This window comes from Mchenga conophoros, linkage group LG18 (assembly GCF_057382185.1).
Source record: "Mchenga conophoros isolate Kocher_MC1m ecotype Shallow Benthic linkage group LG18, M_conophoros_male_GT1.1, whole genome shotgun sequence".
NCBI classification, from domain to species: Eukaryota; Metazoa; Chordata; class Actinopteri; order Cichliformes; family Cichlidae; genus Mchenga; species Mchenga conophoros.
This window is the reverse complement of record NC_140543.1, coordinates 36745645-36760579: the sequence shown is the minus strand read 5'-3', so window position 1 is coordinate 36760579 and position 14935 is coordinate 36745645. Positions and strand designations below refer to the sequence as shown.

General features: G+C 43.9%; 2 protein-coding genes across 7 annotated transcripts in view; both read left to right on the top strand.

Moving 5' to 3' along the window:
• LOC146554354 (NLR family CARD domain-containing protein 3-like) overlaps positions 1-14935 on the top strand; it is a 27850-nt gene extending 12915 nt beyond the window's left edge. Inside the window, exons 7-11 of one of the 6 annotated variants that reach the window (XM_085253150.1) lie at positions 1440-1613; positions 2617-2790; positions 7499-7530; positions 7660-7754; positions 14801-14935. In XM_085253150.1, coding sequence (XP_085109276.1) covers positions 1440-1613; positions 2617-2790; positions 7499-7530; positions 7660-7715 — 436 coding nt within the window. In that variant the 3' untranslated portion in view covers positions 7716-7754; positions 14801-14935. Of the gene's footprint in view, positions 1-1439; positions 1614-2616; positions 2791-7498; positions 7531-7659; positions 7889-14787 lie in introns of those variants that run through there. The other 5 variants (XM_085253151.1, XM_085253153.1, XM_085253154.1 and 2 more) reach the window with 5 other exon arrangements.
• LOC146554355 (uncharacterized) lies at positions 8521-10939 on the top strand. The gene has a single exon (XM_085253155.1). It carries the CDS (start codon positions 8732-8734, stop codon positions 10937-10939), a length of 2208 nt encoding a protein of 735 aa, XP_085109281.1. The 5' UTR covers positions 8521-8731.

Genomic DNA, 14935 nt, shown 5'->3' with positions numbered 1-14935 from the left:
GTGCTCAAACGGTGCTTAAAGAATGGAGAACACAAACTTTGTCCAAAAACCTCTCATGCTCAGCTGTTTTTTTGTAAAAAGATAACAATGTGTGCCTTTCCTGCAGCTATAGGGCATATATGGTATCACTCTTGACTGGAAGCAGTGCTTAAACAATGGAAAAAACACAAACTTTGTCCAAAACCTCTCATGCTCAGCTGTTTTTTTGTAAAAAGATAACAATGTTAGCCTTTCCTGCAGCTATGTGGCATATATGGCATCACTCTTGGCTGGAAGCAGTGCTTAAACAATGGAAAAAACACAAACTTTGTCCAAAACCTCTCATGTTTAACTGTTTTCCACTTTTTCTTTGGTCATTTTAGCCTTTTTGGCCAGGGTGAAGGGAGTATCTGCCATCAAACAAGAAGACAGCCGCATGTAGCTATGATGATGTTTGCTAGTTCACCTTACATGCATTAATGTAATAACGTGGTTAGCCTACTCAACGTAAATTACACACGAACAACATTAAGCTACTCACGCAGAGAAGAACGGCTGCTGCTGCATCATCATCCTCATCATTTCTGCTACACTGGCAGGGCTAGGGGCCAGGACTCTCCTCTTCGGGTTTTTGGGGGATGTTCTAACTCCGGGTCGATAACAGGCACCACACCCGCAGTAGATGCGCTCGGTGTGAGGTCTCGCAGCAAGCTATCAAATACGGCGCATTTCTCGGCTTTAAAAAAATGCTATGCGTCGCCAGGTGTTTCATCGGATTCGAGGTGTTACCTCCTTTGACAGTATCACAGTATCAGCTTAAAGCACTTGTTGCTGCTGAGTTTGCATCTTTTGCTGTGAAGTACAGCCAGACTTTTGACCGCTTCGCCTTGGACATTTTTAATCTGTAGCTCTGCTCTAACAGAACGTACGTACCCGGCCCCGCCTACTATCCTCGGAAACGTAAAATGATTGGCTAGAAGTGTATCACAGCTCAGGAAAAAAAAGCACCGAAATAAAGCACCGAAATGTGCGCTGCTTTTCGGTCTGGTTACTACCGTTTATGTCAGAACCGGTGCCATCATGGCACCGGACACCGGTACCCATCCCTAGCAATAAATATTTATACTGGAAAAGAAAATCGTGAGAGAATCGTGATCTCAATTCTAAGCCAAAAAATCGTGATTCTCATTTTATGCAAAATCGTGCAGCCCTACTGTCACCTGTTCACAGAATGAGTCATCACTTGTTTTTGTTTAGCATTTAATGAACAAGTTCCAGGTCTTTATATTTACACAGGGAACATTTTTAAACTAAAACGTTTTTTAGCCATAAATAGTAATGCACACTGACATTTGTCTTTCTTTCAAAGGTTCAACACAAGAAGTGATTTAAATTAATCACAGTTTGTTATCAAATGACAATTTTTCAGATTATGTCTTTATTTTGTTTTTGTTTTTTAGGCTGAGTGTCCCTGATCTCTCTGAAAGAGGGTATGAAGCTCTGTCCTCAGTTCTCAGCTCCCAGTCTTCTACACTGAGAGAGCTGGACTTAAGTAACAACAACCTGCAGGATCCAGCAGTGGAGTTTCTTTCTGCAGGACTGAGAAGTCCACACTGTAAACTGAATACTCTGAGGTGAGATCAAGTTATGTTGTGCTTTTCATGAATTGACAGAATTAACCAATAAGAAGCCACTAAATGGGGAAAAAAGTCAGTTAAACTTCTGTAATAGTTTTATGTTAGTGTCATCTCTTAGTGTTGACTAGGGCTGCACGATTTTGCATAAAATGAGAATCACGATTTTTTGGCTTAGAATTGAGATCACGATTCTCTCACGATTCTCTTTTCCAGTATAAATATTTATTGCACTTATTAACTGCACATCAACTTCATAACAGTTGAGACTGAACATAAAAACAATAAATAAACATAAAAACAACAAAATGTTGTCCTGCTTGAAATTCCGTCTCCACCGTTGCTCGACGCTGCGTGTACAGAGCAGGTAGTGCAACAATAGAAAAATAGTTGCGGGACGGCACTGTGTAGTGTTTGTCTAGGGTGTTGATCGTTTTCCTAAATCCCTCGTTTTGCACAGTGTTGATGGAGCCATATGTTTGGTCAGGTGATAAGTAATAGCCTCCGTAGTTTCTTTGTGCCTGCGCGAGTTCGACGGGTATAGGGAAGCGCTGTATAAGGTTCCCGTTATTGATGTTTGGGTGGTTGACCGGGACGGATTTTCTCCTGTCACTTTCTCGTCATCCCTGACGTGCTCTCCGTTGTTTTTTCCTGCTAATTTTAGCATCACACGGCAGCTTCTGTATCACGTGGTATAAGGCTCCGCCCTTATCATTTGTTGAGCAGGAAGAGTGAGCGCTTGTTTTCATGCAGAGTACGTCCCGGATCAAAATGCGGTACAATCGGCGTCTTTTTTTTTTTTTTTTTAAATCGTTGTCATTTGGAAATGAGATCGCACACAAGTATGAATCGAGATCGCGATTTTCTAACGATTAATTGTGCAGCCCTAGTGTTGACCTAGTGTTGCAATAAACAGGATTTATTGCAAAAAATCTAAAAACTCTTTAGTGCACCCTCATTGCAATTTAATAACAGTGTTTAATGTTTATGTGTCATTTTTCAGACTGAGTCACTGTAAGCTCTCAGAGAGAGGCTATGAAGCGCTGTCCTCAGCTCTCAGCTCCCAGTCCTCTAGTCTGAGACAGCTGGACCTGAGTAACTCTGACCTGCAGGATTCAGGAGTGAAGTTTCTGTCTGCTGGAGTGAAGAGTCCACGCTGTAAAATGGAAACTCTCAGGTCAGGATTTAAAATGTTCCACCGATGATCATGTTAAACCTGATTTCTATTACTGCATAAACAGTCAATTGATTTGAAAAAAGTCTTAATGTAGAAATTAGCGTCTGGGGTTTTTAGTGATATTTGTTCACTTTCTGTCTTTCATTTGCAATGAAATGTCCCATCTGCTCCTCTGAGTCCAAATTCTTTATTTTAGCAGTGCTTCATCCACCAAACCTTCTAGTTCGATTCCTGTATTCTGAAGGTTTTTACAGAGCTGTTTGTTCAGATATCAGAATTTGATTTTCAGAAAATTTTAGTAATAAAAATATGATCAATTGATTATTTCTGACTGAAAAGATGAAATATGTATTTGGTCGTAGTGATATGACTCATTGCCTCACTTAAACATAAAATGTAAACAAAAATTCAAAACAATAGATTAATATAAAACTGAATTTGACTGTTGAGCTTAAAGTGAGCTTGAATGTTATTCACTTCCCGTTTTATTTTGGTAGTTATCATCTCTGGTTTTTACTTTTACTTCCTCCCCCGACATTGTCTACATTAGTTTCAGCTGTAGAAGATTTATTGACTGTTTGATTTGTCACTTTTTTTAAAACTATAATTGTTGACTTATAAACTATTGCTAAAATGTATTTTTATTAAAATACCAAATAATTTATTACTTTATCATCTAATTAGATTATAATTCTGTAAATAGGGGAGATAGTGTGGTCTATGTGGGTTGTCTTCAGGTACTCTTCCTCCCACAGTCCAAGAACATGCATGCAAGGTTAACTGGAGATGTGTGATTGTGAGCATAAATTGTCTGTCTCTGTGTTTACCTGGCTACATCACCATGGTTACTGATGCTGAACCAATAACCTGGTCTGGATCAGGTTATGTTCAGAGTTTTTGTTTAAAATCAACTGAAGTGCCTCGTTTTCACTGATTCTTTCATTTACAGGAAGCTTTAAGTGTGATATAGAGTCAGTTAGGGTTGCAAAGGGGTGGAAAATTTCCGGTAAATTTCCAAAAAGTTTCTGGTAAATTTCCATGGTAAGTTAAGCTTGGGAATTTTGGAAATATTCCATATTGGAAACTTTCCATGGAAATAATGGGAATTATGGAAATTAATGGGAATTTAGGAGAACTAACTGGGAATATATTATTTCCAAGCATAAATATAAACAAATCATAAGAAAACCTCCATGCAAAATGTTTTCAACAGATATTTCAACAGATTTATTTGTAAGTACAGTAGAATAGAACACGTTTCAATAACTTGTTTCATGGATGAATAAAAACAGAAATGTTGAGTTCAATATTACCATCCCCTAACCCCGCTCATTCAAAAATGCCCCCTGTCCAAAAATCTCCACAAAGTCCCATTCAAAAGGTTAAATGAAAAATGCCACTTATCCTCCAAAACGTCCCATTAAACATGCAAATCTTCCTTCAAGCAATCCTCTTTTCTCATTTTTGCTCAGTCAATAGACTCTTCCTGGACCTCATCATCATCCAACAACATGTCCACTTCCTCAGCATCCAACTCTGAGTCTTCCTCTTCAGTGTCACTTTCCAGCTTTGTTGAGGATGGCTCTGTGTCAGGCTCAAAGAGCCGTAGGTTTGCCCGAATGCCGACCAGCTTTTCCACTCTCACATTTGTGAGCCTGTTGCGAACCTTTGTGTGGGTGTTGCCAAACAGTGACCAGTTGCGCTCGGAGGCGGCTGATGATGGTGGGATTTGGAGGAGGATGGAGGCTACAGGTGCAAGGGCCTCAGATTCACATAGTCCCTTCCACCAGGTGGCTGCAGATATGTGCTGGCATGACTGCCATATTCCATTCCCTTTCCAAAGGCCTTGCTTTGTTCGATACTTTGCCAAACTGCCTAGAGGTTTGCCTTTATCGAGACCCAGGTGGTCAGACATGGCTGTAATGACCGCATAGGCACCGTTGATCTCTTCCCCAGAAAGTATGCCCTTGTCATATTTGGGGTCCAGCATGTATGCTGTTGCATGCACTGGCTGCATGAAGCCAGTGCATGCTCCCTCTGCTGTTCCAATGACTTGACCACAGCCGTTTCCTCTGCTTTCAGTAGTAGGGAAGTGGGCAGAATTGTCTGGATTTCTTCTTTGAGTTCTGCAAAAAGGCACTGGACATCTGACAAGATGGCACCATCCCCCTCTATCTTCGCTATTGCTGCTGCAATAGGTTTGAGGATTTTCTGACTGCTAGATACTCTTTCCCAGAACACATCATCCAAGATGACCTTCTTGATGTCACTGTCGATGCCTACAGACTGGGATATGGCCATCTCTTGCAGAGACTCCTTTCCCTCCAGAAGGCTGTCAAACATGATAACAACACCACCCCATCGCGTTATGCTGGGAAGCTTCAGTGTAGTACTCTTGTTCTTTTCCTTTTGCTTTGACAGAAATGAAGTTACTTGTTTGCCTTTAACATATTTCAGAACTTGCTTCACTCTCTTATTCAGAGTGTCCATTGTTTTTAGTGCCATTATGTCTTTTAGGAGAAGATTTAGTGTATGGGCTGTACAGCCAATAGTAGTTATATGTGGGTAGGTCTCCTCCACATGTGCCCAGGCAACCTTCATGTTGGCTGCGTTGTCAGTGACCAGTGCAAAAACTTTATCTGGTCCAAGGTCATTGATGATCACTTTTAGCTCATCTGCAATGTATTGGCCTGTGTGTCCGTTTTCCTTTGTGTCTACACTCTTGTAGAACACAGGCTGAGGAGTGGTGATTATGTAGTTAATAATTCCTTGTCCCCTGATATTGGACCATCCATCAGTGATGACTGAAATACAGTCAGCTTGGTCAATGGTCTGTTTCACCTTTGCTTGAACTCGACTGAACTCTTCATCCAGTAGATGAGTAGACAATGCATGTCTGGTTGGGGGAATGTATGCTGGTCGGAGAACATTCAAAAATCTCTTCCAGTACACATTGGATGTCAGCATCAGGGGTGAGCCAGTTGCATAGATTGCACGAGCGAAACACTCATCTGCGTTTTTCTGGCTAGTGTCATCCATAAAATCAAAGAATCCTCCGATGCCAGAGGGACCAGGAGCTGATGAGTGGGTATCTGACTCTGATACAGCTGAAACAGATTCATTTTCCCCTTGAGTGGAACTCCTGGCTGCTGCATGTGTTGGGCCTTGAGGAATTTTTTTGCACTTTGCAATGTGCTGCTGCATTTTTGTGGCATTCTTCACGTACGTCTTATCACAATATTTACACATATATACAGGTTTCCCTTGCACATTAGCTGGTGTAAAATGTCTCCACACATCAGATAGCGCACATGGCATTTTTCTGTAAAATAAAACAAGAGCTTGTAAAAATGCTAATGCAATGCAAGAGATCGTAATAATACAATTGCAATATGATAATAAACAGATATAAATAGTAAGGCTAGCTAAACAACTGGAATGATCTTCAAAACAAAACAGCCAAATGAGGAAGCTAGCATCTTCTTTATGTTATACTAGCTATGGCTTATTTAGCATCTAACAGATGCTAGCATTTTATTTAGCATCTTATCAGATTGCTATCTATAGGATTAATACATTTTATGTGATATTCACAATTTAAACATTTAATGAATATATTTTCCCATAATATCATCAAAACTTACCTCACTTGTTAAGTCCACAGGCTCAAATGTGTGCCTTCAATACTCTTTGTCCTTCAGGCTCAAAAGTGTGGTCCATGTGTACATGTGATGGAGGCATGCACAGTGCCAGTAGGTGGTCTCAATAGCCATGCAGCAAGCATGTGCTCTGTACATGTGATTAAGGAATGGCATGGATATTCAAGTGTATTTGAATTGCATTTGTTTGTTTTTGTCAATATTATGCTAAAATATACTTTGCTCAACTATATTTAAGTTCCCTAAGAAGAGCCAACCTTCAATTTTGAAAATTCCCAGTTTATTCCCATAAATTCCCGTTAATTCCCGTTTATTCCCATGGAAAGTTTCCATCTTTGAAAATTCCGGGAATTTTGCAACCCTAGAGTCAGTCATATCTGACTAATGTCAGTGAATGAGGCCCAGCTGTAAAGTCACAGCAGTCACACTGTATGTGTCTCATTGTCACTGGAGTTTAGGCTCCATGCATCCAGCTGGTGCTGCAGAAAAAGTAGAAATGTTTCTGTTTGGTTCTAATGCTGAGTCTCTTTTACAAAGATAGCACTGCAGCTAATCCTGCTCATGTAGCCAGTTAGTAAAAACTCAAGTCACTGTCAGACACAGCAGACATTTATTGATAATCTCACTGTATGTGGTCTTTTAGCGCCTCCTAGTTGTGAACATGTGGAGTGGTGTTAGTCTGGGTGATGAAGAAAATATAATCTGATCAAACATTATTCAGCTTTAAATATTGTTCAGCTTTAAAGTTACTGTGCAACTGTGTAATAAAAATGTGCTCACGACTTTGGCCTTGAGAGCGATAAGAAGCGATCGCCTCATCCTGCAGGTGCAAGATATCTGCAAGCGAAGAGACTAGAACACCCAAGGCCGATTTCCTTTTATGGAGTTGTTTTTCTGCTAATGCAGCACTTTCCTCACAACCCCCTCCTGTAAGTTTTAGAGAATATATACCCATCCTCACAGCAAATCTTAGGAATCTCCTGATGTGAGCTGTGTTGAGAGGTTGTCTCTGTCTCAATAAAAGTTCACTGATTCCCCATCTGCCGCAGGTGTCCGGTTGTCTTCATTCTCCGCCAGCCTGGTTAAGTCAATTCCTCCTTAACATCTAAAAGAACCTATTTAATGAAGGAAGACGGGTTCACTTTGTGTTTAATATTATTCTATTGCTGTTGTTGTTTTTTTTGTATCCTTCAATTGGCGTCACGAACAGGATCCGCTCCAGGTCAACTGGAACGGATGGGAGGACTTCGGCCGTGGTCTGAGTGAACGGAGTTTGGACAAAAGCTGTGTGCACACAAAAACAAGGTAAGCAGACCTTTTATTTCTGCTATATTGAACATTATAAAAATACTTAGTGTCCAAACTCCTAGTAATTCATAACCAAAATTGTCTGGCTTACTTAAGGCTTGTTGAGAATCAGACAAGTGAATAAGAAATAAGTGAATAAGAGATAAGTGAATAAGAAATAAGTGAATAAGTGAATAAAGATAAGAGTGAACTGAGGTCTGACCACGGTTGCAGCCGACGGGTTGCTCTCCGGTGTCGGATACATACCTCAGTGCAGGTCTGGGACCTTGAAAGGGTTTATTAGTAACGCCTTTCTAAACAAATTAAAAGGTTAAAGGCCTTGAGAATATTTTTTAGTAATATTCTCTAAACTACAGAAGGGTTAGGAAGGCCCAGAGGACTTTATTAGAAAAGATCCTCTAAAACTTAAAAAGGAGAAGTACTGGTTGGAGTCCAAAGGAGGGGTCCCTTTGATCAATAGGAGAAAACGGATCTCTTCTTAAAACCCCGATGATTTTAGTGTTTTAAATGTTTTGATGTTCTGTTTGATATTGGACACACATAAATACACGCTGAATGCTTGCTGTGGAACACTGGGCAGGACAGTTTGGTTCTCCGTTGTTCACAGATTACACAATTAAAGGAACTAGGTTCCTCTTTTGGTTAAAATAATACACCACACATAGAATTTTTTTTTTTACACATTTATTACATACATAAGGAGGGTAATGAGTGACTGCAGGTAATGTATGAAGTGTGAATGAGACGTGTGAACAAGGTGACAACCAACTAGCACCCCTATCAGGAAGCTCTAGGCAAGGTTACCCGCCAGACTCCGGTTTGGTAGAAGCTTGGTAACACCTGAAGGGATATTTCAGTGCTGACTCACCTTTAAAGCAGCGCCCCAGCTGTTAGTGCCTAACAGAGGCAGAAACCCAGCTGGCCCAAATTCTCCTTTAAAATCAATAAAAGAACACTCCTCCATTGACAGTAAAATGGATGGAGAATTAGATCGAGAAACTAATGATGATGGTTGGGGTCCCGGTGTTATTCTTAGCACATTGGGAGAACAATTAACATGTGTTGAGACAGTCATCAACTCCACACACCAGCCTAAAGAAGCAAAAAAGCAGAAAGAGTCATTGAGGAAAACAGCTGAAAGGTTAATGAAAGAAAAGGGAAAGGACGAGGGGAGTAGTGGTAACTGGGGAATAATTTGGCAGAATAAGGCTATGCAGGCAAAAGAGAAAGAGGAAGAAGCCAACTCAGCAGCAGCAGGTGCAGGTGTGATGAGCGGGGTGAGACACAGAAAGGAAGCAGATAAGCACGCAGGCCGCAAAGCTAAATTTAATCACTGGGTGTGTTTATGGGAAACTGCAAAACCACACATGAAGAAAAATAGGTCTCAGCCACCTCCCTATTCTGCCTCAACTCCTCCCTCAGCAGGCATATATCCGGTACTTAATATCTCTGGTGGAATAATGACTATTGGAGAAGAACCGCTCGTAGCTCCAACTCCCATAGATACCAAGCATTTTTGCCCAGGAAGCTCCTCTCTGTCGGCGACATCCTCAGCTAGTAGTAGAGCCCCCTCTTCTATGTCCCATTGTTTTGGAACCGGATCTGAGGGCCTAACTGACCCCCCTGCGAGCGCACCATTTGCGGTTCGAATGAACAGACAGGAACCCACTGAACAACAATTAACTGATCAAGAAGCAGCATTACGCAGCTGCTTAAATGAACATAGGTCAGTGGTCCAGGTGAATAATCGTGTTGCGTCAGCCCCTCTTTCCCGGTCCAACCCCTTTGCCAGCACTCCTGTCGCTGTTAAAGGAGATCTGACCGCTACTGCAAAAACTGAGCCTGGCACTTCACCAAATGTCACAGTTACCATGTCTTTGGTGGGCCGTCAGGATCCGGAAACACAGATGAGTTTAGCCCACGTTTTTGCTGACACTGCTACCCCACCAGGCGGGGAAGAAACTGAGGATACTGATGATGAACTCAGTGACCTTAACAATACACCCCCCTCTACCCCTCCCAGTTTAGGATATCAGACTAGATCTAAGGGCCCTGTGCCTCAGCCTCCAGGCATATTTCCCCTGGTCCAGACTAAAGTGCAACGTAGACCAGTGTATCAACCTTATTCATTCGGAGATGTCCAGGCCCTAGTGGACAAACTCCCTGACATAACGGAGGGAGGGAATGCCTGGTTGGCTGGTTTGGATAAATACACAGCTGGACAGGACCTCGCACTGGGAGATTTTAGAGCTATTATAACTAGGTGCACATCCCGATCTCAGGCAGCGGACCTGGAACAAAATGCGGGTACTACCATGCATGAGAACGAGGTGCCACTAATGCAGGCCTTGAGGTTTATTGGACCGGCCCTGCGCAAACAATTCCCACCCAAAAATCAAGGCACCTTACAGAAATTTAAATGGGAGGGAAAGCAAAATCCCACCCATTATCTAAATCAGGCTGTTGAAGACTGGGTGAACCATACAGGTCATCACCCCAGTAGGACTTGTTCACAGAGCATGTGGTTTAGAAGGGCGGTGCTGAGGGGCATTCCGGAGTCAGTAAGCCAGAAAATGGAGGATAATCCTGATTTGCAGGACTGTGACTTTGCAATCTGGAAGAAACATTTGATTTTTAATCTTAACAAAGTGCAGATTAAGTCTGATGATAAAGCGGAGAGCGTCGAAGATTTACAGTTGCAACTGTTGAAGGTTCAGCTGCAGAAAGCTAAAAACGACCTGGGTGGAAAAGGTGACAAGCCTAAAAAGCAGCTTGTGGCCGCTGCGGCTCCCCCTCCTGGTCCAGTTGCCCCTGATTTGTATCCGAACCCATGGCCAACTGATCCACAGCCCCCCCAGTATGGTGCTTATCACTCCCCGGCCCCTTATGGGCAGAGAGGTTCCCCATTTGGAGGAAACAGAGGTGGTTTCAGGGGAAGGGGTCAGATGGGAGGTGGTAGGGGAGGCCAGATGTATGTTTGTTTCCGGTGTGGACAACCTGGACACTGGGCTAAAGCGTGCCCTTTGAACCCGGCTGCTGGAAGAGGCAGGGGAGCCCGTGGTGGGCCCTATCAGCATCCTGGCCACAGAGGTGGACCTCGTGGTGCTGTAGTTGGAGTGCCCCCGGCCCCACAGATGCCTGTGATGGGGTGGGAGTACTACGAGGGTGGTCCCCAGCTATAGGACACCCCACAGACTGCCCAGGACGGTGAAGGGACAACGGCGGACCCTATGCTGTCCATAACTGTAGATAGAAGAAGAAGCAGCTTTTTAGTGGACACTGGAGCTACGTACTCCACCATTAAGGATGTTGCTCGTGAAAGACTTACTGACAGAGTGATTACAGTGGTGGGCATATCTGGGGAACCTAAAACTCTGCCTTACACCGTGCCCCTCCCCACAACGGTTGGAGATCAGACCTTGTTACACAGCTATGTTTGTTCAAAACAGGCGCCTGTGAATTTACTGGGAAGAGACTTGTTGATTAAATTAGGAGCCACAATACTCTGCTCTTCACAAGGCCTAACTGTGACTCTCCCTACTGGGGTTGTACTTCCCTGCTCTGATGGGCCAGAGGGAGGTGGTCAGTTTCTGCTGCAACCCTCCTCCTGTTTGGCGGACTCTGCTGACATCTACTGGGCATTATTGGAAGTTGAAACACCTGCTGAACCAGGAGTTTGGACTGCTTTTCAGCAATGGCGGCCGTGGCTCTCACTCCTACATCCTTATGTCCCTCCCCCTGACCCACCTCATGTTACACTGTTTTATGACAGGCATGACACCACCTGGTACCAGCACATGTTCCAAAAGCAGTGTGAGGGGCGGGCTTGGTCTCTGAACATGTCGTGCATTTTTGCGGCACCGGAGGGAGTGGCAGCAGCGGTTACTTTTACAACAGATCAATTACAGTGGTACATGATGTCTGATGAGGCAGCTCCCCATGTGTCACTGGCCTTACATCCTGGACACCAGGCTAAGGAGCTGGGTGGAATGGTTAAACGTTCCCTTGCGGCCACTGACTGGACACCTACAAAACTCCCACAGGTTTTGTTTTCTCCATCTACCAAGACATACCAAATTTTAAATGATTGCTTTAATTCCTCAACACTGCAACATGGAGTGGTCAGCGGGTCACATGGAAGAGAACACACAGACCACTGTGATGCTGCGCCTTTACTCGACTCTCTTCCAGATTGTTTGTGGTCCCTTGGACCCACAGATGTAGGTTTAGTTGATGTGGAGCCAGTCTCTTTTCAACTGTCATCTGCTACCCCTTTGTGGCAGCCTCAGTACCCACACAGACCGGAGGCTGAGGCTGGGATTGCAGAAACAATTTCTGGTTTGGTCACTGCCGGTGTCTTGGAGCCCTCCTGCTCTAACTGGAACACGCCCATCCTACCCGTTGAGAAAAAAGGCACGGGGAAGTTCAGAATGGCACATGATTTGAGAAGGATTAATGCCTTACTTGGCACTCCTACTTTGCCTGTGCCTAATCCTTATGTTGCCTTGACCAACCTCCCACCATCTCATGCCTGGTTCACCTGCATTGACTTGGCTAATGCCTTTTTCTGCCTCCCACTTCGTGAGTCACTGCGTGACATTTTCTCATTTACATTTAGAGGCCGACAATGGCGTTACACTCGCTTACCACAGGGATTTGCCCTCTCCCCAGGACTGTTTAATCAGTGTTTGAAAGAACTTTTACAAACCAGCCCACTACCATCTGACTGTATGTTAATACAATATGTGGATGACCTTTTGCTGTCTGCCCCCACGGCTGACATCTGTTTGGAGGCCACCAGAGTGGTACTTCACCACCTGGCCAACACAGGTTTTAAAGTGAGCAAAAACAAACTACAGATTGCAAGAAAACAGGTTTCTTTTCTAGGCCGCATGGTCTCACAGTCCGGTATTTCCTTGTCCCCAGAACACAGGAACTCCATTTTGCACCATCCAAAACCTCTAACTGTAAAAGACATGTTGTCATTTTTGGGCCTGACTGGTTACAGCAGGACCTATGTCCCAGACTATGTTGGCCTTACTTCCCCTTTGCGCGTTTTGGTAAATGAACAAGGCATGAGAAACCTCTCTGCTCCCCTCTCATGGACTACAGAAACAGAACAGGCGTTTATAAAGTTAAAACAACAGCTTTCTGTCGCCTCTGACCTTGCTGTGCCAGATTATGCTTTGCCTTTTCATCTTGATGTTTCTGGAACTGGAACCCATATCAATGGTATCCTGTTCCAGAAAAAAGGGGGAGAGAGAAAAGTGTTGACATATGTAAGCGTAATGCTTGACAACACTGAAAAACGCCACCCACCGTGCACACAACACGTTTCTGGACTTGCAAAAATCATTCAGAAAACAGCACACATAGTGATGAACCACCCACTAAAAATTTTGACATCACACAGTGTGGTGGCCTACGTCTCCTCACAGGCCTTCACACTCACTTCACTCAGGCAGAGACGCCTCAGTACCATTTTGGAAGCACCACACATCACCTACTCACATGAAGGCATAAACATGGCTGATCACATGGGATCAGGGGAACCACATATGTGTGAAGAGGTTGTGCAGGTACAGGAGAAAATCAGGCCAGATTTGCAGGCAGAACCTCTAATGGATGCAGAAAAAGATTGGTTCACAGATGGATGTTGTTTCAGAACTGAAAGTGGAATGTTGAAGGCTGCATGGGCAATAGTGGAACAGACAGACATGAGATGGAAAACAGTGAAAGCAGAGCAGTTGACAGGACAACAGTCTGCACAGAGAGCTGAACTGAGAGCGGTGATTGAAGCCTTAAGGATGGGAAAGGGACAGAAAGTGAATATATACAGTGATTCAGCTTATGCTGTGGGAGCAGTGCATGTGGAGCTCAAGCAGTGGCTAAGAGCTGGTTTTTTGACAGCCAGCGGAAAGCCTATTAAACATGAGATAGAAATGAGGGAATTAGCGGAAGCACTGTTGTTACCTGTTAAGGTGGCAGTGGTAAAATGCAAAGGACACAGTGCCGGATTGGACTTAGTGGCATTAGGTAACAAACAGGCCGACTTAGTAGCTAAGCAGACAGCTGGTTACTTACCCTCCCTGATTATGGTAATGGACCCAGAAGCCACACCCCCTCCAGAAAGACCACCCATACAACTAGGCCTAGCCACAATCAGAGAGTTACAGGACAAAGCCAGCCCCCAGGAAAAATCATTATGGGTAACAAGAGGGGCCACAAACACAGATGTTTGGCGTGGCCCAGATGGAAGGCCCATTCTACCGCCAGGGGTCAGACAGACAGCAATGGAAGAGGCACATGGAGTGGGGCATGTGGGACCTGCACAAATGATGAGGAACTTAGCCGCCTGGTGGCACCCTTATCTAAAAGACATGACAAAATACATGGTTAAAACCTGTAAGGAGTGCAACCAATTTGGAATCAAGCCCGCCTTCAAGCCAATAGCAGGGTACTTCCCCATCCCACTTTGCCCAGGGAAAGAAATAATCATTGATTACACAGACATGGTGGACAGAGTAGGTAGTTACAGGTACCTGCTGGTGGCTGTGGATGCATTTTCAGGTTGGCCAGAAGCCTGGCCGACAGCAAGTGAAAACAGTGGAACTGTGGTGAAGTGTCTGATTAATCATTATATACCACAGCATGGGTTTCCCGAGGTCATAAGGTCGGACAATGGTTCACATTTCAGGAACCACGATCTGCAGAGGGTTGAAGCCGCATTAGGTTTGAAACATAAGTTTGGCTCAGTTTACCACCCCCAATCCCAGGGGAAAGTGGAAAGGATGAATCAAACTCTAAAAACTAAATTGGCTAAAATCTGTGCACAGACCAAATTAGATTGGGTTAAGGCATTGCCTCTTGCATTAATGTCCATAAGATGCTCAGTAAATCAAACCTCTGGTTACACTCCATTTGAGTTGGAGCATGGCAGGCCTTTTCCTGGCCCCTCCTCTCGCCTGTTAATGTCGGATGAAGCTGATTCAGACCTCGATCCGAGGACATATTATAACATGCTCCGCAGTTTTGTTGCCCAGTATTCCTCACAGGTCGCTGAAAGAAACCAGCAAGAGCTGAAAGAGGCGGCTACACCTGGAATGGACTACGTCCTCCTGAAAGTCACAAAGAGAAAGTGGGCTGAGCCTCGCTGGACAGGCCCTTACCGCATAACA

Excerpts from the sequence above, each read along its gene's own strand:
- LOC146554355 (XM_085253155.1), top strand. The coding sequence starts at position 8,732 with ATGGATGGAGAATTAGATCGAGAAACTAATGATGATGGTTGGGGTCCC.